At 47.2% G+C, this 24,883-nt stretch overlaps 3 protein-coding genes across 8 annotated transcripts; 1 reads left to right on the forward strand and 2 right to left on the reverse strand.

Moving 5' to 3' along the window:
* Positions 1 to 1,509: 1,509 nt before the first annotated feature.
* On the reverse strand, positions 1,510 to 17,182 carry tbce (tubulin folding cofactor E). 5 transcript variants are annotated; one of them, XM_057035995.1, is made up of 17 exons: positions 17,029 to 17,182; positions 16,618 to 16,794; positions 16,443 to 16,527; positions 9,429 to 9,575; positions 9,156 to 9,241; positions 8,922 to 9,021; positions 8,740 to 8,842; positions 8,031 to 8,107; positions 7,874 to 7,966; positions 7,696 to 7,760; positions 7,330 to 7,394; positions 2,676 to 2,837; positions 2,421 to 2,559; positions 2,288 to 2,356; positions 2,028 to 2,087; positions 1,834 to 1,950; positions 1,510 to 1,745 (listed from the first exon to the last, which is right to left on the reverse strand). In XM_057035995.1, the coding sequence occupies exons 2-17, from the start codon at positions 16,733 to 16,735 to the stop codon at positions 1,630 to 1,632; spliced, it is 1,602 nt and encodes a 533-aa protein (XP_056891975.1). In that variant the 5' UTR covers positions 16,736 to 16,794; positions 17,029 to 17,182; the 3' UTR covers positions 1,510 to 1,629. The 5 variants fall into 5 exon arrangements, with proteins under 5 accessions (XP_056891975.1, XP_056891977.1, XP_056891978.1 ...); XM_057035997.1 differs by having other exon boundaries at positions 2,685 to 2,837; positions 17,029 to 17,181; XM_057035998.1 differs by having other exon boundaries at positions 1,859 to 1,950; positions 17,029 to 17,180.
* Positions 16,655 to 20,819, forward strand: rbm34 (RNA binding motif protein 34). 2 transcript variants are annotated; one of them, XM_057036068.1, is made up of 10 exons: positions 16,655 to 16,774; positions 18,227 to 18,511; positions 18,589 to 18,793; positions 18,877 to 18,936; positions 19,138 to 19,181; positions 19,259 to 19,342; positions 19,408 to 19,471; positions 19,547 to 19,589; positions 19,699 to 19,817; positions 20,332 to 20,819. In XM_057036068.1, the coding sequence occupies exons 2-10, from the start codon at positions 18,234 to 18,236 to the stop codon at positions 20,632 to 20,634; spliced, it is 1,200 nt and encodes a 399-aa protein (XP_056892048.1). In that variant the 5' UTR covers positions 16,655 to 16,774; positions 18,227 to 18,233; the 3' UTR covers positions 20,635 to 20,819. The 2 variants fall into 2 exon arrangements, with proteins under 2 accessions (XP_056892048.1, XP_056892047.1); XM_057036067.1 differs by lacking the exon at positions 16,655 to 16,774 and adding an exon at positions 17,333 to 17,514.
* On the reverse strand, positions 20,636 to 23,353 carry tomm20b (translocase of outer mitochondrial membrane 20b). Its single transcript, XM_057036175.1, has 5 exons — positions 23,102 to 23,353; positions 22,647 to 22,693; positions 21,681 to 21,762; positions 21,467 to 21,609; positions 20,636 to 21,340 (listed from the first exon to the last, which is right to left on the reverse strand). The coding sequence occupies exons 1-5, from the start codon at positions 23,223 to 23,225 to the stop codon at positions 21,296 to 21,298; spliced, it is 441 nt and encodes a 146-aa protein (XP_056892155.1). The 5' UTR covers positions 23,226 to 23,353; the 3' UTR covers positions 20,636 to 21,295.
* Positions 23,354 to 24,883: the final 1,530 nt, after the last annotated feature.

The following is a 24,883-nucleotide window of genomic DNA, read 5'->3' on the forward strand; positions in this document are numbered from 1 at the left end:
CTCACACCCAGGTGATGCATGGGGTGATGGGCGTGGTTAGCCCTTGATTAGAAGCACTGTTCGAAGCGCCATTCGGTATTGTCTGGTGGATGCGGAATAAAGACGTTAAAACCATCTGCTCAGTCTGAGTCTTTCCTCGTCCTGCCACACCAATCCCTTTTCCCATCTTGAGTCTTCGTATGATTCCAACAGCATTCAAATGACTTTTCTGCTGAATGTGTCGCTTGAGGTGGTCCAGCTTCCATTTTGTCCATATTTTTCCATCGGAAAACTCGCTTACAACTTTAGCTTCGCTGCATGTTTTGCAGAGCAGACCTTTCTCACTCGAAAAAGAAAAGATCTCACCCAGTTTCACCGCTTGTTCTTCTATTTGCACATACTCCGACAGCCATTCCAACTTAAAAGAACCGCAGTTCTTTTTTACTTTGGTTTGGGGAGTCGACGTATCACATTCACTGCCCGCTCGTTTCACCATGATAAGAGGTTAGCATTAGCGTCACTTAACTCTGCCGCACTGTACATGCGCAAGTACTGTCAATGCCGTGATTGGCTGCGTAGCGTAATTGCATCGTATCGTATCGTATGATTGGCTGGACACCTGTCACCTGTCACTCACTGAATTACACAGCAAAATGATACAGAAAAAAAGTTATATATCTAATTCATTTGCAGTGCGTTCACTGCGCTGGATAGGCTTTCTTGTGCGCTGAGAGTGTGCGACCAGTGCGCAATTGTGCAGCTTAGAGGGAACATTGGTTAGAACCAAACTCAGACTACTGTTGCAGGACAACGGCTTCAGGGAATTTATGGAAGCTAAATTTTCCCGAATGCTTTACTTAAAGATGACGTTTCTTTTCAAAAACCGATGGAGGGTTCGCACCCATGGGTGTAGTCTAACTGGGTCCAAATAGATTTATTTTAAAATCACTGCTGCTTAGGTAGTTCTGGAAATATATTTAAATATTTTAGTGAGAAAGGATGAAAAAACTAAAAACAGTATTTCACTTTGAGCCTGAAGATTAAAAATCTTGTAGGTAAATTTAGATTTATTCTGTAAAAGTTTAGCATCGTTGTAACTTTATTTTTTGGGCACAGGTGGTATTCGCAGATAACCTGAATAGTTTCGAGGAATTCGGTGAAGAAAAAGGTTCTCAAATAATCAAAACATTTCAAATTTGTTTCTATTTAATGATTAAATTGTTTTCAAGATATTCATTTTGGACAAAAGTATCAGGTGTCCAAAGAAATAATATTCTATAATATATATAATATTCTGTATTTGCTTTTGTTTGAATACACCATCTAATTGATGGATTTTTACCATTTATCTTGTAAATCTGATTTTTACTTTTCTGATATCTCATATTTGACTTTCATAAGAACAAGTTTGTAGGTTTTTTTCAGTTTCTGTTATTTCAGAGAAAATGTTTTAAACCAGACAATTTGGTTGTCAGTTTTACTCTAAACTGAAAGTTCTGGTACTAAATACATTATTTTCAAACACTGACATTGATCCGAGTTTCATTTTATTCTGCTGGACCCGAAATGAGCCGAGACGCAACACTAAACCACTAAAGTCCGGACTGGTTTTCCTCAAGGACGTTTCTTGGTTCTGAATCCAGTTCAGATTCAGACAGTTCGTTGGTGGGTCAGGGCCAGCGGACCACAACCTGATCTCCATCCTCTACAGAGTAGAAGTGCAGAGTCTTCATATCTCTGTCCAGGTGGAACTCTGTTCCTGAAACCTGCAAACACACCAGCCCAGTGTCAGCCTGTGGGCGGAGTCACAACTGACTCCCACATCTACATAATACTGGATACATGGGGGGTCACCAAGGCAACGGCAGCCATCACGCACTTTGGAGCTGATGTAGGTGAGCCTCAGATCATGGAGAGGAACCTTCAGCAGCCGATGTAGGAGGACCTTCACCATCCGAACCTCCATCGTCACTACAGGACAGACATCACACAGTCAGTCCTCCTCTAATCACTCATTCACCATCTGTTCATCCATCATTCTTCTTTACCTGGCAGTTGTTTCTTGATGGGTTCCCTCTCCATATTGTCAGGAAACACAAAGGTGATCTCTGTTCCACAACAACACACTGGTGTTTTTACAGAACCTTTGTGTAAATCTACAACAACTGCTAGAAAACACTTAGAGGGCTCAGACCTCCGCCAAGCAGCTCATGTCCCCTCATACTGAGCTTCACAGCTGTAGTACAGCGTGCATACAGGCAGGTTACATAACAGTTGGTTGCTTTATGATCAAAGCCCCTTGACTTACTGATCAGCAGATTCTTCAAAGTAGGAGGCTTCCACTTCTTTAGCTCTCCTTCTTCTGGAGCACCATACTCTGAAACACAGTTGTCTTCATCACCATCATCACCATCTTCATCATCATTATGGGCGTGACTTACTGTTAATGAGACTCAAGAAGCGAGGGTGCTGAAGTATGAACTCGCCACTGATCTGACTCCGCCCACCTGCCTTCAGCCACTCCTCTCCAAACATTTTAATATAGTCGAGCTCTGCCCCCCTTCTGATCTCAGGGCTGATCTGATGGAAATCATGGCAACAATTTATGAATATACAGTATATATGTACACACACACACACACACACACACACACACACACACACACACACACACACACACACACACACACACACACCAGGTTCACCTCAGTTCGGTTGAGGAACTCCAGTTTTTCTAATCTGGCGATGATCAGCTGATTGGTTGTACTGGGGTTCTGGTCATAGCTCACCAGCTGGTTTCTGAAGCAGTGGAGCTTCACCAAACTGGGCAGCTTGGCTAGTTCATCCACCACACACCACTGAGGCAGTACTCAAGAAGGGGGGGGGGGGCGAGGGAGATGAGAGGAGAGGAGATATTTAAAAAATACTTTTATTTACATATTCCAGTTTACACTGTCAATACGAAGATATAAGAGACATGTTAAAATTTAAAATCAAATAATTTTCTGAACACAGGATATCTTTCACTCCCCAGATTTCTACAAAAATCTCAATTTGTTCAGTCAGTTTATAAAAACTAAATTCCACCCTGAGCCGAGCTGCCAACAGTCCAATCATCATGGTCACCATGTCCCCTGACCCCTAACCTCTCACCTGGTTCCTCCTGGTCTTCGAGATGGCTAATTTAGCTGTCCTTAAAATGAAATTAACCAACTGGTGTACAGCCTTCCTCTTAGCACAGTAGTGGGGACCAAAAAAAAAGATTGAAGGAGAAACCCTCACCTAACCCATGAAACCACCTATGAAGCTGTCCAAACAGCCCCTCCAGTCTCGGACGCTGGACAAAGAAGTGGTAAATGGTCTCTGACTGGGGGCAGCAATCCCCATCTCCTGTGCTAGGATCAAGGTGTACCTTTTGTAGCTATGGTCCCGTGTACAATCCTTCAATGGAGGTCTCCTGTCTGTTTGTCAAGAGGTTTGTACAGGGACTGTCAACAACCCCCCCGGGGAAGATCGCACGCCAAAAAACACAGTCCACCTCTACGCCTTCAGCCCTGCCAGGGAGTGCAAGTTTGTATCCTTAATGGCTAAGAGGTAGAGATCCTTCTTCCCAACACTCTCAAAGTTTAGAGACACAGAGGTCCTCAGGGACAGCAAGCCATTCTCCTCAGGCTGCCACTGTCCCACAACTGGACAGACAGCCAAGGACGGAAAAACATGCTCGCATTCATTGTCCCATAAATCAGATAGAGAAGGATCCAAGACAAACACTTAGGGATTCTGGCAGGGAAGCACAAACCTTCACCAACAACAAGCATCATTGTAGAACAAACCCAAAAGTGACAAAAACATCCCCAAAACCAAAAGCTCTTAAGGTGGAAAAAAGAAAACCGTCATCGACCCTGTAAAACATCTTCTCCTGGTCTAAAGAAAACACCCCAACATCAATGCTGTACAATTTACAAATGTCAAACAAATCTCTCATTAAAAGGGGTTGTCCATAATGGATCTGTCCGGAACACAAGATGACTGGTCTCTGTGGACGACTAGATTGAGGAAGTTCTTAAGTCCATTGGGGAGCACCTTTGAAAGATGTTTATAGTCTACGCAGAGCACGTAACAGGCTTCCAGTTCTTTAACAGGGCCAAGTCTCCTTTCTTTGGGATTAGAGACAGAACCGTATTCCGACAGGATGTTGGTAAAAGACCCATCTGAGTGCACTCCTGTAGCACCTCCCACAGGTCAGCACCCAGACACCTCCAGAAATGTTTATAAAAGTCAGTGGACAGTCCATCCAGTCCTGGAGCCTGACCATATGCCATCTGTCCTTCTGCAGTAGTACAGTAAGTTCCTCCAAGGAAATATTAGCATACAGGGTAGCTCGGCCCCTGTGGATCAACCGAGGAAGCCCCGCTATAATCCTCTGCCCTGTAGAAGCCCGCAGCGTGCCTCCTCATCTCACCGTGGTTGGTTGTTACAATCCCAGCAGGAAGGCAGCAACAGAGCATCTGTTTTGTCCATTAAACAGACCTCTTCAGATTAAAAAAGAAGATGGGAGCATCCACCTCCCTGATCTTGGTGAACCTTGACCTCACCAAAGCCTTTTTCACCCTTTCCAGTGAAAATATGCTCAGTTCCTGCTTCTTCTGTTTCAGTGTGTGACCCTCTGTGCTGTTGTGTATGCAAAGACTGTCTTCCAGATCTCTGATTTCTCCTTCCAATTGTTCTATGGTTTGTTTGACCCGTGTGGTTGAGTGACTAGTGTACTGCTGACAGAACACTCTGATGTGTGCTTTATCCACCTCCCACCACTGACTAAAACACTCAAAGTCCCCTCCCTCTCCACATTCCTCAGAACACCTCAAACCAGTGGCTAAACTCAGTGTCCTGAAGCAGCTTCACATTGAAGTGTCAGTAAGAGCTGCATTTGGGTGTTTGTCCGATATGGAAGTCGAAGGTGATCAAGATCAGATGATCAGTGAAATCAACCGGATAAATGTGACTGTTCAGTAATCTATTACAAAAACCCTGTGACAGGTAGATCCAGTCCAGTCGGGCTGCACTAATAACCCTATCATCCATGTGTACTGCATGATGATGTTTTACCCTCCAAATATCTACCGCCTCCAGCTCTGCTCCCAACCTAGACAACACAGCAGGAGACTGGAGATGAGGTTCCTGTCCTATCCTGTCCAGTGTGATGTCTGTGGTGCAGTTTCAGTCACCCCTCCACAACTACATACTCATCTTGAGCACACTGCTCCACAAACCATGGGACCTTCTGGAAGAGGTCCAGTTTGTCTGGACCCTGATTGGGAACGTAGATGGATAGCAGACAGAAGGTGAAGCCCTGAAACTCAGCTCTGACAATGATCTCTCGTGGAGGTGACTCTAATGTCCAGCCCTGGAGAGATCAGAGTGGCTACACCTGCAGACAGGTTGGTGGCGTCATGCAGCCTATACAGACCTCTCCACCACAGACCCCAGTCTACCTCATTATCTCCATCGCTATGGGTCTCTTGGAGGAAAATGATGGTTAGTTTCTTCTGAGAGACCAAACTAGAGCCCTCTTATGTGGATACCTCTGACTGTTCATATTTAAAGATGCTACCCTGTGCTTGTTCATACAAGGCAGAAAAGAAGTGAAAAGAAATTTTTGGAGCAGCAGAAGTAACAAGCTGTGCATTAATCTTTATCATTATCATCATCATCATCATTGTGAGCTCTTAGCATTTTTAACCCTTTTCCTTATATGATCTCTAGCATCTTTCTTATAGCAGTGTTATGATTCTTCAAACAGAACCATTTCCTTTCATCAAGGAGGTTGACTCCCACAACTTTCTGTAAAGTTAGCACTTTTCAAGAATTTCTCTGGATCTGAGAAATAATCAGTCGCCTTCACAAAGTGGCCAAAGGTTTAATCCAGGAAGCTGTTAATGTGTTCCAGGGTGTACAGGTTCCCACTAAGTGATTGGGAGTCTAAAGATAAAGATACACATTCAGAGTCGGAGTCATAGTCCATCACCTCCTCCTCACCAACAATGCATCACAACTGGCTTATCTTTGAGCTGTACACCACCAGCCTGACTTTGGTCATTACTGACCTTCCTCAGCTCCGGTCTGTTCCTGCTCTTCTGCTCCTGTCTGTTACTCCTCCTCTGTTGTTCCTGCCTGAAACTCCTCTGTCCGAACCTCCTCTGTTACTACTATATGAACTTCTTTCCCTGCTGCTCCTATCTGAACTTTAACTCTTGTCTGAACCTTCACTCCTGTTACTCCTGTCTGAACCCCCTCTGCTGTTCCTGCCCTAAACACGGCTGAACAGTCACCATCTGCTTCTTGTTCCTCTGGCTGTCTTTGCACGTGTCTGCTGGAACCCTCTCCTGCAACAGGCTCAGTCAGAGGAGCCGACCCGCTCCGATGAACAGGGGTTGCTGCTGCCTTGCCACCACCGCTGCTTGGCAAGTTGACACGGCTTGACATTGCGCCGGTGCGAATGCGCTTATCAGTGGGTTTGTGAGGACAAGCAACCCGCTGGTGTCCCACATTCCCGGACTGAAAACACCTCATATTACCATTGCTAGCATACACCATATAGTTTTCCTCTCAATGCCTCACCTTAAAAGACACATCTATCATTTGTGTTGAACAGTTAAGGAACACTCTTTGTCGCTCTTACAGCCCAGACCGACGGTCCTGAGACCACTTGCCATCTTCCCGAAGCCCTGCAGCTCCTGCAGCAGGGATAAAGAGGGGAACACCGGAGATGGTGATCTGAGTGGAGGGCACAGCGAGCAGGGAAACCTGCAGGTACTCACCATTCAGAATCACCCCACTTGCCAACAAATCAGCCACCAATCACACCTTTATAACAAACACCACCATTCCTGTATTCTTCCTGGAGGCGTAGGACAGGTTCGAAAGTCCTGCAGCCAAGAGAACCTCCTCCACTGGCATCGATGGGTTGTTTGACCCCGCACCCCAAAGAGAGGGTGTCTCTGAGGATGCCATCCCTGTAAAGCATGGCAAACCTTCTGCCAAAGTACACTAAACGACCCAGCAACAACCACGCAGATTATAGTTCAGACACACAGCGAAGAGAATAGAGAAATACATTCAGAAAAACTAAAAATCTCAGCAAAGTCACCAAGCTCTCCAACAAACTCCCAGCATGCATGCACTCGGAGAGGTTTTTGGAGAGGAGAGATCGAATCGGATTGGAGGGGATCGGAGGAGAGGAGAGGAGAGGAGAGGAGAGGAGAGGAGAGGAGAGAGGAGAGGAGAGGAGAGGAGAGGAGAGGAGGAGAGGAGAGGAGAGGAGAGGAGAGGAGAGGAGAGGAGAGGACTCACCTGACTGATGTTGTTGTTGTTCAGATTCAAATCTGTCAGTGCTGGAAACATGGAGGTCTGACATCCTGCAGAGAAAAATCAAATGTACAGTGTGAGTGTGTTTGTGAGTGGGTATGTGTGTGTTCTTCTACTTGCTACATACCGTACCAAAACACTCGTTTACTAGTAAAGTGAGGACATTTTGTCTGGTCCTCACAACAAGGCCTGTTTGAGGGTTAAGACCTGGTTTTAAGGTTGAACTTCGAATTTGGGTTAGGTCAGGGATCAGAGGTCAGGGGCTGGGTACGCAATGTATCTATGAAAGTACTCATAAAAAAATAAATACAAGGATGTGGGTGTGTGTGATGTCAGTTTTTAAATATTTACCAGGCCTGGTGTCTTCAAATTGCAGGTTTGACAGACCAGTTTTGGACAAGTCCAGTGTCTCTAATCTAAAATAAATACAAACAGCAGAAATGTCAATTTAATGCTGAAGGGGAAGGTGAGGCGGGATGAGGGTGAGGCTAGAGCGAGACGGGGGCATTAGCTATTCTGAAGTTATTACCTGCACAGAGAGGCTAAGGTGTTCACGGTGTGGTGCACTAACGGGTTTCCAGACAGAGTCAGGCTCTTCAGGGACTGCAGGACACCGTCAGGCCTTCAAAAGAAAAGTCACATGACGTCCGCCCCCCACTCACACACACTCACATAGAGAGCCTCACCTCTGCAGCTCTGTGATGTTGTTGTTCAACAAATCCAACTCTTCCAGCTGTGGCCACATGGGGGCGCACTCGAGAACCTGAGCACAGTAAAAAACACGGCAATGAAGAAGAACCAAAGAGGTGTTCACTGAGCTCCAAGATGGCTGCCACTTCATTTCAATGAAAATTGCTCACCCAACATAAGTTTTTGACTTGGTGGAGTAGTGTCAACTAGTAGGGGCTACATGTATAAACTGTTCACCTGATTTGGATGTAAATTAAAGCTGAGAGTCTGCAGCTGGTCTGTGTTTCATTTTAAATCGATTTTGCTGGTTTAGAGACAGGACAAGGGGGCGATGATGTGCCAACCTTTATGGACCTGACTGTATCAGCCAGAAAAACATGACTTTAGGACTTTAGGAATGAAAGTTAACGACTCCCCCAAAAATGTGACCCCATAATAATCAACGACCCAAAGTCAGCTTTTTCAAACATTTAAACATATTTATGCTGCTTTTTAGGTTTTTGCTACACTTATTTTTTCATGTTATTTGTGATGTTATAGATACATTTATAAACATTAATTCATAATGATTTATTTAAAGATGGAAATGTTCTAATGAATTGCTAAATTATGTGACCATCGTTATTAAAATATAATACAATTTTTTTCTATTTATCAGGATGTTTTCAGTGTTTAACTAAATGTGTCTCTTTGATGCTGCCTCACCTGCAGCCAGGTGAGGTCACAGCCAACAAGGGAGAGGACAGAGAGGTGATGGAAGGCAGGGTGAAGAGCAGCTGGTTCAGCTGGTAAAGAAAGTCTGTTGTAACTGAAAATGCATAAAAAATGAGATGAAGATCATACACACTGACACATTCACATAAGCTCAAACTGACACACAGACACACCTGAGCATGAGTGTCTGCAGTTTCTCCAGCTGCAGACAGATGGCGCCCACATCATCCCAGCAGGACAGCAGAGACTTGGACATGTCCAACCAGGTCACATCTGATCACAGCTGTTAAATCGTAGCTGCCACTATTGTTTGGTTTCATTCTAATAAAGTTTCACTTCCTGTGGTTGGAATTGTAATGAAAGTCCAGGATGGCCCTGAGAGTTCTGGCGGCTCTACTGAAGGATACTGGGTGTTAATTTCCGAACAGCTCCTTTTTGCCCCGGACCGTTGACTCCAGACTGTCCAAGGAGCACTGAGGAAAGATCTTCAAAACTGTGAAAACAGACAAAGACACACACACACCAAGACATGGTTGGGGTTCTGATCTGTGTGACCTGACAGGAATGATGGCGGTGGATGGATCCGTCACTGTTTGTTAAACACTGTCTTCCAATCATATGTGAGAATGGTGAAGTCACTTGCAGAAAGACAGATGAACCAACAGTGACAGGCTTCACACCTGCGCTCCTTGATTCTCCACTCGATAGTGCTGTTGGCCTCACTGGGAAAGTCGGCATTCGTTTTGTACTCCTGTCGCACCGCTGTCACGTAGTCCACGCCGAAGGAGACCTTTGCAGGCCGGACAAAGGAGCCACCATGCTGATGTCTGAAAAGATCACAAATGGGACATCATCATCACCGTCATGTCAACAATACGCCACCAACAACATTAAAATCACACCAGACTTGGAGGGCTGCTGCCACTCATGACTACCTGTGAGGGACAGATCTGGAGGCTCGACATTAATGTCCACTTCAACCTGACAATGTTCTCACCATTTCTTTCTAACTCACAATAAAGAAATGGGAAAACTTGGAATCAAGACCACTCTGTGTAACTGTGTGCTGGAATTCTTAACAGAGAGGCCACAGAGTGTACGGGCTGGCAGCAACACCTCCAAGATAGTCATGCTGAGCACAGGGGCACCATAAGGATATGTGCTCAGCCCACTGCTCTTCACCCTGCTTCACGACTGCACACCCAGCTACTACACCAATCACATCATCAAATTTGTAGATGATACAACTGTGGTGGGCCTCATCACCAACAACAATGAGACAGCCTACTGTCACACTCTGCTCCAGCCCATGGACTCAGTTCTTTTCCACTCCCCTGCTCACACCACACCCTCTGATCACACACCTGCTCTCAGTCACTGATCACACACCTGCCCTCACTCATCAATCAGTTCACCTACCAGTATATATTCTCCAGCCTCACACTCACTCGGTGCCAGATTGTCTCTGCTATGCATGACCTTCCAGCGTTTACCTGCCTGTCTTCCCGGAATCGACCCTGCCTGTTTACGACCTGCCTGTTCTGCCTGACCCCTGGTAAATTAACCCTGTCTTCTGTTTTGACCACGAGCTCAGCCAGTCTCCCTCTGGATTGTTTGCCTGATTCTGCCTGCCTCCCGGTTACTGACTTTTTGCCTGCCTCGACCAAGTCCACTGCCCCGCTCTCGAACTGTCCGTTGTTTGCCAGATTGCAGTTAATAAACCTGTTAACTGATCATCAGTTCTTTGCCTGTTGTGTACTGCACTTGGGTCCATACCATACCCGTCACAGTACAATCTGGCCAGTCATGGACCCAGCAGAACCCCCGTCACCACGGGATCGGTTTGAAAGAATCGAGGGAGTGCTCATGCTTCATGAGCAGCGGTAGGGGGAGGCGGCTGCCCATGCCCGACAAGCTGCAGAGGCCCAAGCCAGGGCCATCACAGCCCTCACAGCTCAACTACAACAGCTGACCTCCACCCTTTCCTCTCCAGAGGCCACAGTCTCTGCACCCGCACCTCCACCTCCTGCTCCCGTTCCAGCACTGCCGAGGATGATATCAGAACCCCGGCTGGGGGCCCCAGAGCGCTACAATGGGGATCCCAAGCTCTGTCGTCCCTTCCTGACTTCCTGTTCTCTACTCTTCAGTCTGCAGCCACACACATTTGCCACAAAGGGAGCCAAGGTGGCATACGTTATCAGCAACCTGACAAGAAGAGCTCTCCTCTGGGGAACTGCAGAGTGGGAGAGGCAGACTCCTGCCTGTGCTTCATTCCGGGCCTTCTCAGAGGAGCTGCGCAAGGTCTTCGGGCTGGGAGCTGCGGGTCCAGATGGCACTTCGGAGCTCCTCTCCATACGGCAGGGGAATCAGTCCGTGGCAGATTACTCCATCGACTTCCGGACCAAGGCTCGTCAGAGTGACTGGAACCTGGCTGCACTCCGGGATGCCTTTCTGCATGGTTTAGCAGAATATATCAAGGACGAACTGGTTTCTTACCCTCTACCTGCCTCACTGGATGAACTCATCGAGCTCAGCACTCGACTGGATCTCCGTGTCAGGGCCCGAAGAAGAGAAAGGAGACAGAACCCCGCACCGTCCATGGCAGCTCACTGCCTGAATTTCCCCTCCGCTTCGGCCCCTGTTCCTGCTGACCCAGAACCGATGCAACTGGGTCGCACCAGACTCACACCAGAGGAGCGTCAGCGTCGCCAGAGGGGGAACCTCTGTATGTACTGCGGGCAACGTGGACATTTTATCTCTCTCTGTCCGTTAAAAGGCAGAGCTCACCAGTAAATGGGGAAGTCCTGGTGAGTCATGTGGGAGTAAAATCTTCCCCTCAGATTAAACGCCCCGTTTTTCTAGCCAAGCTTCTTCTCGCCGATGACTGTCACACCCTGGCCACCTTCACTGGTTCCGATGGCAATGTTATGGACGAGGGGTTGGCCATGCAACTCGGGCTAGAGAGGATTCCCCTCAACCCACCGATTCCTGCCAGGGCCATGGATGGTCATCTTCTGGGCAGTTGCCCACCAGACTGCCCCTGTTCACATGCTGATTTCTGGTAACCATCATGAGACCATCCAGTTTCTTCTCCTGCCCTCATCCAACATTCCTCTGATCCTGGGCTTTTCATGGCTCCGCAAACACAACCCGCATGTCGACTGGACCACAGCCACTATCCCCAGCTGGAGCGGCTTCTGCCACCAGGTCTGCCTTCGGGATGCATCAATGCCGCACCAGACTACGCTTCCCAGCACCTGCCTGGACCTGGCCAGAGTCCCTGCTGAGTACCACGACCTCAGGGAGGTGTTCAGTAAAACCAGAGCTACCTCGCTGCCCCCCCACCGCCCTTACGACTGCGGTATTGATCTGAAGCCTGGCACGTCACCTCCTAAGGGGCGCCTCTACTCTCTGTCTGGTCCAGAGTGGGAGGCCATGGAGAGCTATATTAATGACTCCCTGGCTGCAGGAATCATACGCCCTTCTTCATCCCCTGCAGGGGCAGGATTCTTTGTGGACAAGGACAAGACCCTGCGCCCTTGCATCGATTACCGGGGTCTCAACGACATCACAATCAAGAACCGGTACCCCCTACCACTCATTTCCTCTACCTATGAGCTACTTCAAGGGGCCAAGATCTTCACCAAGCTTGACCTTCGTAATGCCTACCACCTCGTACGCATCAGGGAGGGGGACGAGTGGAAGACGGCCTTCAACACCCCCACTGGCCATTATGAATATTTGGTGATGCCATTCGGTCTCACCAATGCCCCCGCTGTCTTCCAAGCCTTGGTGAATGATGTCCTCCGGGACATGATCAACAAATATGTGTTTGTCTACTTGGACGACATTCTTATCTTCTCCACCTGCCTTGAGGATCACATTCACCATGTCAGGACGGTGTTGCAGCGTCTCCTGGAGAATTCGCTGTTCGTCAAGGTTGAGAAGTGCGAGTTCCACACCCAGTCGGTGGCCTTTCTTGGCTACATTGTGGCCGAGGGACGCCTGGAGATGGATCCGGCTAAGGTGGAGGCGGTAAAGTCCTGGCCAGTTCCGGAGACCCGTAAGCAACTGCAGCGTTTCCTGGGTTTTGCAAACTATTATCGACGCTTCATCCGGAACTACAGCTCCATTGCTGCTCCCCTCACCATGTTGACCTCCCCAAGAGTCCCTTCTGCTGGTCCCACGCTGCAGACTCTGCCTTCCAGACCCTGAAGAAGCGGTTCAGCTCAGCACCCATCCTCCAGGTCCCGGAGATTGAACGACAGTTCGTTGTTGAGGTGGATGCTTCCGATGTTGGAGTGGGTGCAGTCCTCTCTCAGCGAGCAGCAGGTGACCAGAAACTCCATCCATGTGCCTTCTTCTCTCGGCGTCTTTCACCGGCCGAGAGAAATTATGACATTGGCAATCGGGAGCTTCTGGCTGTCAAGCTGGCCCTGGAGGAGTGGCGACACTGGCTTGAAGAGACTAAGCAGCCCTTCTTAGTTTGGACAGATCACAAGAACCTGGAATACATTCAGACGGCTAAGAGGCTCAACTCCCGACAGGCACGATGGGCCCTCTTCTTCACCAGGTTTGATTTCTCCCTCTCCTACAGACCCGGCTCCCACAATGTCAAACCAGACGCATTGTCACGCCAGTTTCAGAGGGAGGGGGATGAAGCCACCTCTGCAGACACCATTCTACTGTCTCCTTGTGTTTTTGCATCCCTGACGTGGGAGATCAAGGAGAGGGTGAGAACCTCTACAGAGGGGGAGGCTGGTCCCAGTGCTTGCCCTCCAGATCGCCTGCATGTGCCTGCAACCCTAAGGTCAGAAGTGCTCCAGTGGGCTCATGCCTCTAGGGTTTCCTGTCATCCAGGGATCCAGAGAACCTGTGACGTCCTCCAGCAACGCTTCTGGGGCCCTCGTTAGAGGAGGACACCCGGAAATATGTCAATGCCTGCCCTACCTGCAACCGGAACAAGTCTTCTCGTCAGGCCCCGTCCGGTCTTCTACAGCCACTTCCTGTGCCGCATCGTCCCTGGTCACACATTTCTATAGACTTTGTCACTGGTCTGCCACCATCTGAGGGGAAGACAGCCATACTTGCAATCGTGGATCGCTTCTCCAAGATGGCTCACTTCGTCCCCTTACCCAAGCTTCCATCAGCTAAGGAGACTGCCCAACTACTCCTCGACCATGTCTTCCGTCTCCATGGAATTCCTGTGGATGTGGTCTCAGACAGGGGACCCCAGTTCTCTTCCGTGTTCTGGCAGGAGTTCTGCAGATTGCTGGTAGCCACGCCGAGTCTTGTCATCAGGGTTCCATCCTCAATCCAATGGCCAGACTGAAAGTGAACCAACAGATGGAAACAGCCCTTCAGTGTACTGTGTCCCAGAACCCATCTTCCTGGTCCCAGCAGCTGTTGTGGGTGGAATATGCTCACAACACTTTGACAAGCTCTGCCACAGGCCTGTCTCCTTTCCAGTGTGCCTATGGGTATCAGCCACCCCTCTTCCCAGCCCTGGAGAAGGAGGCCTCTTGCTCGTCACTTCAAGCCTTCCTCCATCGCTGTTGTCGGACCTGGGCCCGAGCTAGAGTCTCCCTCCTGAAGACTGCTGGCCGCTACTCCTCTGCTGCCAACCGTCGTCGTTCCCAAGCTCCAGAATATCAGGTGGGCCAGAAGGTCTGGCTCTCCACCCGGGACCTTCCACTGCGGGTGGAGTCCAACAAGCTGGCTCCCAAGTTCATCGGACCGTTCCCCATCGAAAGAATAATCAATCCTGTGGCAGTCAGGCTCAAGCTTCCCCGGTCCATGAGGGATCACCCAACCTTCCATGTGTCCAGGGTCAAGCCTGTCCGAGAGAGCCCTCTGGTGCCTGCTGCTCCTCCACCGCCTCCTCCTCGCTTCGTCGATGGGGGACTCACCTATGCTGTGTGCCGCATCATCCGCTCCCGTGTTCGTGGCAGAGGCCTTCAGTATCTCGTCGACTGGGAGGGTTATGGCCCAGAAGAAAGATCTTGGGTTCCTGCTCGTCACATTTTGGACCGACGGCTCCTCCGTGACTTTCATCGGCAGCATCCAGATCAGCCCTCTCACGACATGATCGGGGGCTTCCCTCGTCGAGGGGTGCGTGCTGTCGGCCCTACTGTTGCTCCTGAGCCAGAGGAGGATTCCCAGTCGCAGACGGGAGATCTGCAGGTGACCTTGTCCTCCTCTCAGGAATTCTACACACCACACCCTCTGATCACACACCTGCTCTCAGTCACTGATCACACACCTGCCCTCACTCATCAATCAGTTCACCTACCAGTATATATTCTCCAGCCTCACACTCACTGGGTGCCAGATTGTCTCTGTTATGCATGACCTTCCAGCGTTTACCTGCCTGTCTTCCCGGAATCGACCCTGCCTGTTTACGACCTGCCTGTTCTGCCTGACCCCCGGTAAATTAACCCTGTCTTCTGTTTTGACCACGAGCTCAGCCAGTCTCCCTCTGGATTATTTGCCTGATTCTGCCTGCCTCCCCGGTTACTGACTTTTTGCCTGCCTCGACCAAGTCCACTGCCCCGCTCTCGAACTGTCCGTTGTTTGCCAGATTGCAGTTAATAAACCTGTTAACTGATCACCAGTTCTTTGCCTGTTGTGTACTGCACTTGGGTCCATACCATACCTGTCACACCTACAGGTGCGAGGTGAGCCAATTGGTCCAGTGGTGTAAAGATAACAATCTCTTCCTTAATATAAAGAAGACCAAAGAGATGGTTATTGACTTCAGGAGAAGGTCACCACAGTGCCCCCCACTGATCATCAACAGTGCTGCTGTGGAAAGGGTGAGCAGCACCAAGTTTCTGGGGGTACACATATCTGAAGACCTCACCTGGACAACTAACACAACACAGCTGGCCAGGAAAGCTCAGACACGCCTATACTTCCTCTGCAAACTAAGGAGAGCACACGTCCCACCTCCCATCATGTGCTCCTTCTACAGAGGCACCATTGAGAGCATCATCACTGGATGCATTACTGTGTGGTATGGAGGCTGCACCTCCTCCTGCTGAAAGACTCTGCAAGGCATAGTGAATGCAGCCAGTAAGATCATTGGTGCACCACTGCTCTCGCTCGCAAACATTTTCCACACCCGCCTCACCTGTAGAGCCATCAGCATTGTCGAGGATAACTCCCACCTCTCACACCCCAACTTCAGCATCCTGCCTTCAGGGAGAAGGTTCAGAAGCCTTCAGGCCCACTCCACCAGACTGTCAAACAGTTTTATCCACCAGGCTGTTAGGATGCTGAACTCCATCCATTACCTCCCCCAGCTCCTGCCCCCTGCCCCAGGACCTTAACTCTGCTGAAATACAATTGCACTCCACAAAACCCTTGAAATTTGCATGTAGAGGGAAATTTCTGTATTATTGACTGTTATTCTATCACCCTACCTCCCTTCATTGTATTGCACTATATGCACATTCATGTCTTTGGCACCTTATATGACCCCCCCCCCCCCCCCCTTTTTCTTTTGCTTCACTTATATTGATTTTTTTATTTACTCTATTAATTTTTAATTTTCATTTCAGTTTTACAGCACGATAAGCTAGAGAGAAGAGAAACAGTATTTTGGTTCATCTGTATGTTGAAAACATGGAGTGAATTGACAACAAAGTATCTATCTAGAACATGAAAAAAATCACCATGGCAGATGACCATACCTACAGGTGAAGTACTGGACACCATCATGGCTGCCGTCGTGTTTACCTCTGCTGGGATGATCCCACTCGACCCCGAGCCACAGACCTGAAGTCAAATAAGAATCGGCTCACTTTGCTAACGTGTCACCAGGTCTGTTGTTATGGTTTCTGGGGCTGATCTTTGACCTGTTCTCACCTGCTGTTGGTGGAATTGGGCCCACATACCGGACCGTAGCCCGCTCCCCATCGCAGGCCACCCGCCTCCCCACTGCGCTGGCAGTCACTTCCTCCTGCTCCATTGGGCCAACTCCCATCAACACCTCCTACTGGGATGAAAGCTAACTTGGATGAAAGTTAGTTCCACTCGGGTGATCTGCAGAATAAACACTGCTGTCATGTTCCAGAACCTCCATCTGAACTGATGAAAATGAATTACAGCAGGTTTTATAATTTATTTAGTTTTCTGATTGAATTTATTGACCAATAAGTGCTAATTTGTCTACAGTAATCTGTACAGTAACTACAGTAATCCACGCTACACGATTATAACAAATGTCAAATTAGCAGACCTATTAGGTGCTTCCAAAGCTGAATAACAGACAATTACCTGTGATGTTTATGAAAGGGTTGATTTAAGAAAGAGTTGATTGGCTCGTTTTCGTTGAATTCCGACAACTGCCACACTGGCTAACCGGATGTGACGTCTTTGCAATGGTGCCTCACTTTAATTTTCATTATCCTTCTCTTAATAGTTGTAATCGAAAGTTTTATCGGCATTCATGTCCGTAAATAAATTTTGAAGCTTTGTTATTTTGTCAAAACGACGTTCCCCTCGCGTAACATTAACTTTACGCAAAGAAAATAAGAGGAATCATCGTGGCTCCGTGACTGTGTTTTCCGAGGGACTTTATTATCAGCAGGACAGCGGCGTAAAAACGTGCTTCTGTAATTTCATGGAAGACTCCACCAATTTTTCTCGTAATTGTTGCGGTTGACTCAACATTTGTTATTACACTTTAACAACTTTATTAAAAAGTAAAGGTGAAGCTGAAAGAATCTGAGCGGCAAAAATGAAAAAGAAACGAGAACAGAGGTTTGTTTACACTTCCGGCCTTCCTTTCATTTGTTATTTTTGTTGACTTTTATTTTTCTCTCTGCTTTTAACACTCATCTAATGTTATAGACGGAATAATAATTCGGATTAATTTCATGAACCTTTGTCATAAATAACCGGTAATGGGAAGGGGGTAAAGAAACACTGCCGTGGATGTGTTCCCTTTAAGATAAAATAAACTTTCATTTTCTTTGTTGGAAAAGATGGTTTTCTTCAAAATTTACGTTTATGAATATCAAATGTTGCCATTAATAAGATAAGGCTGATAATAAATGTTTATTTTGATTTTTCTTGGAGCCCAAAACAGTACATCCCTCCAAGACAAATTCATTCCATCCACAAAATTAAACGTTTACGACGGGTGTGTGAAAAGGCACATAAACAGATATTGGCATTAAAACAGATATTGTTCAACATTAGCTAAAGTGACTGAAGCGTCAGAATTAAAATGGAAGTTTTTAACTTTTTACTTGAGTGGTTGGGTTTTTTTTGGTTGACTTTGATCATTGATCATTTGTATAAATGGACAGTACGCTAAATTCTTGCCTTATTTTGTTAAGTTGATATTATATATTGTTGTGCCTGTTAATAAAACTGACCTACTTTTCACTGTCATTTGCTTTGCGATTGTTTTGTTGCTTTGTTCTGTTTACCTGAGAATGGATTGTAACCTTGGCATTCATGTACGCAGTGAGAAGATGTTGCCAGGACAACAGCCAGCTGACTATGAGCTGGGTCAGGTGTCAGGATGTTTGTTCCAGAAGGACTCTGCAGCTTCAGCGACGCCACTGTCAGCTCTGTTTGGCAGTGCGGCTCCGGCTACCATGCTTGTGTTCCATCCCCCAGCTGAGGTCAGTGCAAGCACCAGTCCGGAGGTGAAGAAAAAGAAGCCTGCAGAGGTCAGCGGTCAGCCAGGCCTCACCTGCAAGAGGAAGAATAAGATACAGTCCAAAGCAGAAAAGAGACTGGAGGGCAGGTCAGCCCTTGTTTTTCATCCTCCTGTTTAATCATCATCCCAATTAACCGTCCATCATCTCCATCTATTGTTTCCAGAGAAATGGGCCTACATATCGCAGATGAAGATGAGCGTCAGAAGAAGACATCTGTGAAGAAGACGAGGAAACATGACGCAGAAGAGAAAGGGGTGGAACACTGGGTGGAGAAACGCCAGAGAAAAAGGGCCAGGAAAGAAGAGGAGGCCCAGAAGAGGAAGAGGACTGTATTTGTGGGTAACCTGCCAAGCAGCTGCTCCAAGAAGGTAGGGTGAGACTGGCTGCTTCACTGTGGAGGAAGCTCAAGGTGATTCTGCTGTGGTAAATGGACCCTTTCTCCTGTTTTTAGACCCTTCAGAATCTGTTCAGAGATGAAGGATCCATTGAGTCCATCCGATTTCGCTCTGTGGTAAAATATTGTCATTGGCTAACATGCTAGCTAGCAGAGTTATCTTTTGTAGTAGCTGTTGTTGGCTGTCAGTCCATCCTCCACACTGCCAATGTGCTAATGCTGCTTATTATTGCACATCTGTCTTAATAATAAAAAGTAAAACCTTTTCAGCATCAAACCAGTAAGTGGAGTTCTAACAGCCAACATTTGCCCATGCAGGTCAGAGAGGACCCTTCCATGTCCCGGAAGGTTGCAGTTATCAAGTATGTTTCTTCTTCCGTCCTCCGTGCTTAAACTGCCCTCATCTGTGTTCCAAAGATGTTCTGCTTTGACTCCACAGACGTAAAATTCATCCAAAGAAGCAAAGCATGAATGCCTACGTGGTGTTTAAAGATGAAGGCGGAGTCACCAGAGCCTTAGAGAGGTGAGCCAACGGCTGCACAGGCACTGCCAAATTAGGGTCACCAACAAACATTCCTCTCCTGGCAGGAACGGCCTGGAGATCGAGAAGGACTTCTACATCCGAGTGGACAAAGTGGTCAAGAACTCGTCGGTGAGCCATCAGTTCAAATCTGATCAGGTCTGACAGGATTTAGTGTGGAACATTACTGATGCCATTGTCTTTCAGCATGATCACAAACGCTCCGTTTTTGTGGGGAACCTTTCATTTGGTGAGTCTCTGCAGAAGCAACAATGTTGAGGAGCGTTCAGCGTGACACTAATGAACGGTTGTGTGTGTGTGCGCGTGTGTGTGTGCGTGCGTGCGTGTGCGCGACTCAGACATCAATGAACTTGCTTTTCGACGTCATTTTGAGGACTGTGGCTCGGTGGAGGCTGTACGTCTGGTACGAGACCAAAACTCTGGACTGGGGAAAGGATTTGGTTACATCCTGTTTAAGGTACAACCCAAAACCAGTTAATTAGATGTGTGTCCCAGTAATCGTGGAAGTATAAAAAATATTACGCTTCCAGACAGATGGCTGGCAGCAGTAATGAGCCAGGAACACCGACAATATACTGTATAGAGATGTTGACAAAGGAAAAGGAGGTGACTCGTGAATGCTCTGTAGTAAACTACAGGCCCTATCCACCCTTCCCTTCTCTGAAGTGACTGATCCTGCATGGACCAGTCTGAGATGTTTCAGTCAGCTTTTAGGCTTTATCACAGCACTTGATAAAGTTCCAAATGATCTTACCGGACCTCCAGACAGTGGACTGGTTTCTATACTGGTTTTGCTGGGAAACAGCTTCTTATCCAGGTAGAAGACGATGATTCCCCAAAAACCTCGCTATTAGAAAGTTAGTGGTCAGTATTCCTGTAGCTAGTAATTATGCTAGATAAGCTAGCATTGACAGATGGACCTTTAGAACTGTGTATGTGAAATTTTCCACTTTATTCTCTTCCTGTCTCAGAGTGCCGATGCTGTCCAACTGGCACTGAAACTGGATGGCAGTAAACTGCAGGGACGAAGAATCCGGGTGAGGAGGTCACTGAAGGAAAGTGAGAACAAAGGAGCCAAAGGGAGGTTCGGCAAGGGCCCGGCCCCCGAGAGAGAACGCCATCAGGGAAGGATCGGGTCTCCCAAGAAATTCTCTCGCCAGCAGAGGACGTCCAAGATTTACACCTCCTTCAGCGGCATCAAGGTGGATCCCAATGTAAAGACTAAAAAGAACCAGGCGAAGAAAGTGAAGCCAAAAAAGAGTGTTCACATCTGACTGCCTTGTTTCCAGTTTTTCACAAATTTTATTCCAGAACTGAGTTGCGTTTAATGGTTGTCATGTAATGTTACGTGTTATGTCGTGTGTTCTCAGGTGACAGACATGAACATTTTCTCTTGATTAAGCAACAACAGAAGAAAAACAGCTCAAGGATCAATAAAACAACCAATAAAGTTTCAGCATCTGATTGTTGGTGGCACTTTTGACTAACAGGACACCTTCAGGCTCATTTAGGTTTGAAACTGGATCTCTGTTGTATGACCACACTTTACCAGGTTTGTGTTACCATAGTAACAGAAAGCACATCTCTGCATATGCAGTGTGAAAAGCCAAAACAGTCAGTTTTAGAAGCTTCAACTGACTTCAACAGCATATGGACATCGGTGTTGACCAGCAAAAGTTAATCTACAAGAAGAGAGGACAACATTGTTCCCAGCTTTAATCTCTCCACTGCTTTCAGGAAGTGAACAGAAAGATAAAACCCACAATAAATAACAGTAACCATGACGATGGATATCAACATGAACTCCTGATGAAGACTCATTCGTGGGGACGGCTTCTTTCAAATCTAAGAGGGGAAATAAAAACCCTAAATCCTGTCAGGACGCCATGATGGGAGTGATGTGGGGCTGCTGCAGGCCAGGAAGAGGGGGCTGTTTCATTCTATATCATCTTCATTCAAATTCTGTGCGCTCACAATCCGCTGCAAGAGAAGACATTTATCACAAACATGGAGACAAACATGACAAGGATCGGGTTGATGGACCCTTCAGATCATTAACAGTGAGCAGCACGTCCACATGGACAAACATCAGAGAACAGAATGTACCTGGCTGATGGTCGGCAGTTTGGTCAGTAACATCTGGAAGACGGGTGGCGGTAGCGTCTGTTGCAGAACCTGCAGGAGCTGCTGAGGCTGCCCACACACAGCGATGGCATTGGTCAGGTGGTCCACACCCTTCTCATAGTCTCCTGTGGAAACTGACATTTTGAGAACACAACAGTGCAAACTGGCAACAACCAAAGAAGGAAAGAGGCTTCACCCTGAGCCAGAAGCTCCTCTCCCTGCTGGATCTCCTCCAGGAAGAACTTCTGCACAGCTTCTGCATCCTTCAGATCTGGGAGCTGCAGCAAAGGTGACATTCTGAATGACATGTACAGTGATCCCTCGCTATATCGCGTTTCATCTTTCACGGCTTCGCTGCTTCACGGATTTTTTTTGCGAGTCGTTTATTGCAGTTCTCAAATATAATCGAAGGTGGCATATCCGTTTATAAAAATCTTCTTGCTCAGAAAAAGAAAGAGCGCCAACAACTACCCATAACAATGTTCTTCTCTCGAAGAAAGACTCCTGCGCCTTCAGTAGAAACAGACGCTACAGCGGAGCGGAGTCAGGACGAAGAGGCACAGCTGGGACTGTGAAATACGCGAGTGACAATGTTTCCAACCTTGTATTACTAGATTAAAATTATTGTTTTAAACAAATTTTGGGCTTTAAAACAGGTTTTGATTTTTGGTTTCATTCTATAGTTCAGTATTGCATTGTAAAATAATAAAAAATAAAGCTGACTACTTCACGGATTTCACTTTTCGCGTGTTATTTTTGGAACGCAACTCCCGCGATAAACGAGGGATCACTGTACTCTCAGATCTGTGTAGCACCAACTAACCAGTTACACAAAACATGAATTGGAAATTAATGTGGGTCCTACCAGGGCCTATGATCAGGCATTTCTGTCCTACCTGAGGTTCCACCACCAGTTCCCTTGGTGGTGGGACAGAAACCCCTGATGATCAGGGCTGGTTTGAACCTCTGATTTGGAAAAATAATTTGAAATCAGCAGCGGATAAATATGAGCAGCTATGTGAAAACATTTGTTTCTCCTGAAATCATGTTTGATTGGGCACATTTCTGCAGAATGACCTCCACAGACAGCAGCTGTGTGCTATTACGGTCTGGCTGTGATAGTGGACAGAGGCCACTGATACCCTGAAGGCTGAAGGTTTACCTTTGACACACCAGCCCTCTCTTTGGCAGCCTTCTGTTTTCTCCTTCCTGAAATACAAAAAGCCAAAAAATCTTCAGTCAAAGCAGGTGGTTTTCGGTGAGGATCGACGGTAAAACACGGAGCCGTTGTCATGTTAACACCCTAACCCTTCACATGTCGTTACCATGGAGATAAATGATCCGCATATTAAAGTCTGTCAACACCATAATTAGTTTGATCTTTAACAAAGTTGATGTTGAAGTTAGAAGCTGGGGGGGCAACTCTAATTTCACATGGATCTTTTATTACAGGGCTGCTTAATTACTTCTGATCGATAAATAAGCTAAACAGGCCTGGTGTGTGTGTGTGTCCCTCACGGACGTTGTTTGGTGACTGAAAAGCTGTTTGCTATGGTCGCCTTCAGTCGCATAAACCGAGCCGAGCCGGTTAACAAGGAAGAAGAGGTCATCGCTCACGTTCCCGCAGCTTGTTCTTGAAGTTCGGGTCACTCCGTCGTTTCCGGTCAAAATAGATGCAGTAACCAACGAACAGGGCCCCGCACACACCCGCCGCGATCGCGCTGCTCTTCCCACCGATCATAATTATCCGTTCCGTCTGGTTCCAGGAGAATTTCTGGATGTTTTCTCTTTTTTTTGTCCGCTACTCCTGTTGAGTCAGCAGGCTTGCGCAGTAGCTCAGAGCGGGAAGGACCCAGAAGGACCGCTTGAACCCTACAGAGTGCCTGATTTTAAAAAAAATACAAAAACGTTCTCTTTATAATTTTCTTAAATTAAATTAGACAGTGAATGTAATACTCGTAATGATAACTCATTCGAGTTTTTAAATTGGATTTTAAACACAATTTGTATTTAAGTTTGAATTTTTTGAACAATTCTGACTTCAAACTTTAAGTGCCTGTTCGAGTAAGACTCCACCGAAGAATTGCTGGTTGAGACGGTAGATTATGGCCTGATTCCTGTTAGAGAATCAAGACGCTTGAAGAGAGAAATCTGGATGGGATCCGGGATGAACTACTGGTCGGGACAGATCGATGGATAAAATGGGTTTCAGGTATTTTATTCACAACCTGAGAGTGGGCAGGAAGCTTAAAGCGTTAAGGTTTCAGACATGACTAACGTTAGGTTGTTGACCAGCGTTGCATACATGGAGGTGAGTACATAAATAGAGATAAGTGGCTTGGTCATCAAGGGTCAGAGGGTCCATCGGTTGAAGTTGGAGACAGGTCCCTCCAAGCCTGGGCCAGAGGTAGTGTCCACATTCTGATAATTGTCAGAGGCAGCTTCCCCATGAGGGGAATTGACAGTAGCCTGGTCCAGCTCCTCCCAGGCCTGAATATGGAAATGGGGAATTTGCTGGACTTCGCTCGAGTGAGTGGCAACTCTCCAGCTGTAGGGCAAGGTCTCTGTCTATCAGAGGCAACCTATGTTCGTGGAGGGCTTGCTGGAAGCTGATGCGATGCTGATGTGCAGGCATCAGACTCTGCTCTCCGGCTACTTAGCTGTATTAAATCACACAGTCATTGGCTTCTCCCTGGGTTTGTTGGTTTGATAATCCCTCCTAGTCGGTCGAGAGACATCAGCCCAAAGCAGCTAGACTATTTCACTGTTGGCGCTCTCTGCGATTGACTCCATTTGCTGTCAAGTAGCCAAATCTTACAGGGTGAAAGTCCTGTTGGTATCAGCCTGCATAATCCCATCTCGCAGGTAGTGTCTAAAGAAGTAAGTGTGATGAGGATGGGGCATCTTGCTGAGCAGACAATCAACATTGGAACCGCACTCAAGCTCGGAGAAATGCCCAGCAAAGAGTGGACAGACAAGGTGAGTGATTCGAAGGCGGTTGTATCGCTCATCCCGAGGGTAGGCGCATTACATATTGGACCCAGCTCTTTCAAACTGGCTTTCTCGTCATCACCTCGGTCTTTAAAAGTGAGGGGAATAGGTAGACAACAGATAGAAAATTGATTGACCTTTAAACTGGTGATCAAGTATTTATTGGAGATCCATGGATCAAAGGAGGAACTGCCAGGATACACCCAAGTCCAAAAGCTGCACAATGCTTTGCTATGAAATGGTCGTTTACAATCACAACCGTCCATTCTAGCAACACTTTGAGCATTAATATGAAACACCTTCCTTTTTAGGCTTCAGTTACATCAGTAAATCACCTCTGTACTCCCAAGACACGGGGAACCCCCTTTAACATCCCTGTAATTGCTCTTTGCTCCTGATCTACAATAA

The sequence above is a fragment of the Takifugu flavidus genome, chromosome 6 (assembly GCF_003711565.1).
Source record: "Takifugu flavidus isolate HTHZ2018 chromosome 6, ASM371156v2, whole genome shotgun sequence".
Taxonomy (NCBI): domain Eukaryota; kingdom Metazoa; phylum Chordata; class Actinopteri; order Tetraodontiformes; family Tetraodontidae; genus Takifugu; species Takifugu flavidus.

Excerpts from the sequence above, each read along its gene's own strand:
- tbce (XM_057035995.1), bottom strand. The coding sequence starts at position 16,735 with ATGGGAGTTGGCCCAATGGAGCAGGAGGAAGTGACTGCCAGCGCAGTG. Across the intron at positions 16,528-16,617 it reads CCCAATTCCACCAACAGCAG|GTCTGTGGCTCGGGGTCGAG; the intron begins GTGAGAACAGGT and ends ATTTGACTTCAG. Across the intron at positions 9,022-9,155 it reads TGTTCGGAAATTAACACCCA|ATGTGACCTGGTTGGACATG; the intron begins GTATCCTTCAGT and ends AGCTGTGATCAG.
- rbm34 (XM_057036067.1), top strand. The coding sequence starts at position 17,492 with ATGAAAAAGAAACGAGAACAGAG. Across the intron at positions 19,182-19,258 it reads CGGAAGGTTGCAGTTATCAA|ACGTAAAATTCATCCAAAGA; the intron begins GTATGTTTCTTC and ends TTGACTCCACAG. Across the intron at positions 19,343-19,407 it reads GTCACCAGAGCCTTAGAGAG|GAACGGCCTGGAGATCGAGA; the intron begins GTGAGCCAACGG and ends CTCTCCTGGCAG.
- tomm20b (XM_057036175.1), bottom strand. The coding sequence starts at position 23,225 with ATGATCGGTGGGAAGAGCAGCGCGATCGCGGCGGGTGTGTGCGGGGCC. Across the intron at positions 22,694-23,101 it reads CAAGAACAAGCTGCGGGAAC|GAAGGAGAAAACAGAAGGCT; the intron begins GTGAGCGATGAC and ends TTTGTATTTCAG. Across the intron at positions 21,763-22,646 it reads AGAGGGCTGGTGTGTCAAAG|CTCCCAGATCTGAAGGATGC; the intron begins GTAAACCTTCAG and ends CCTTTGCTGCAG.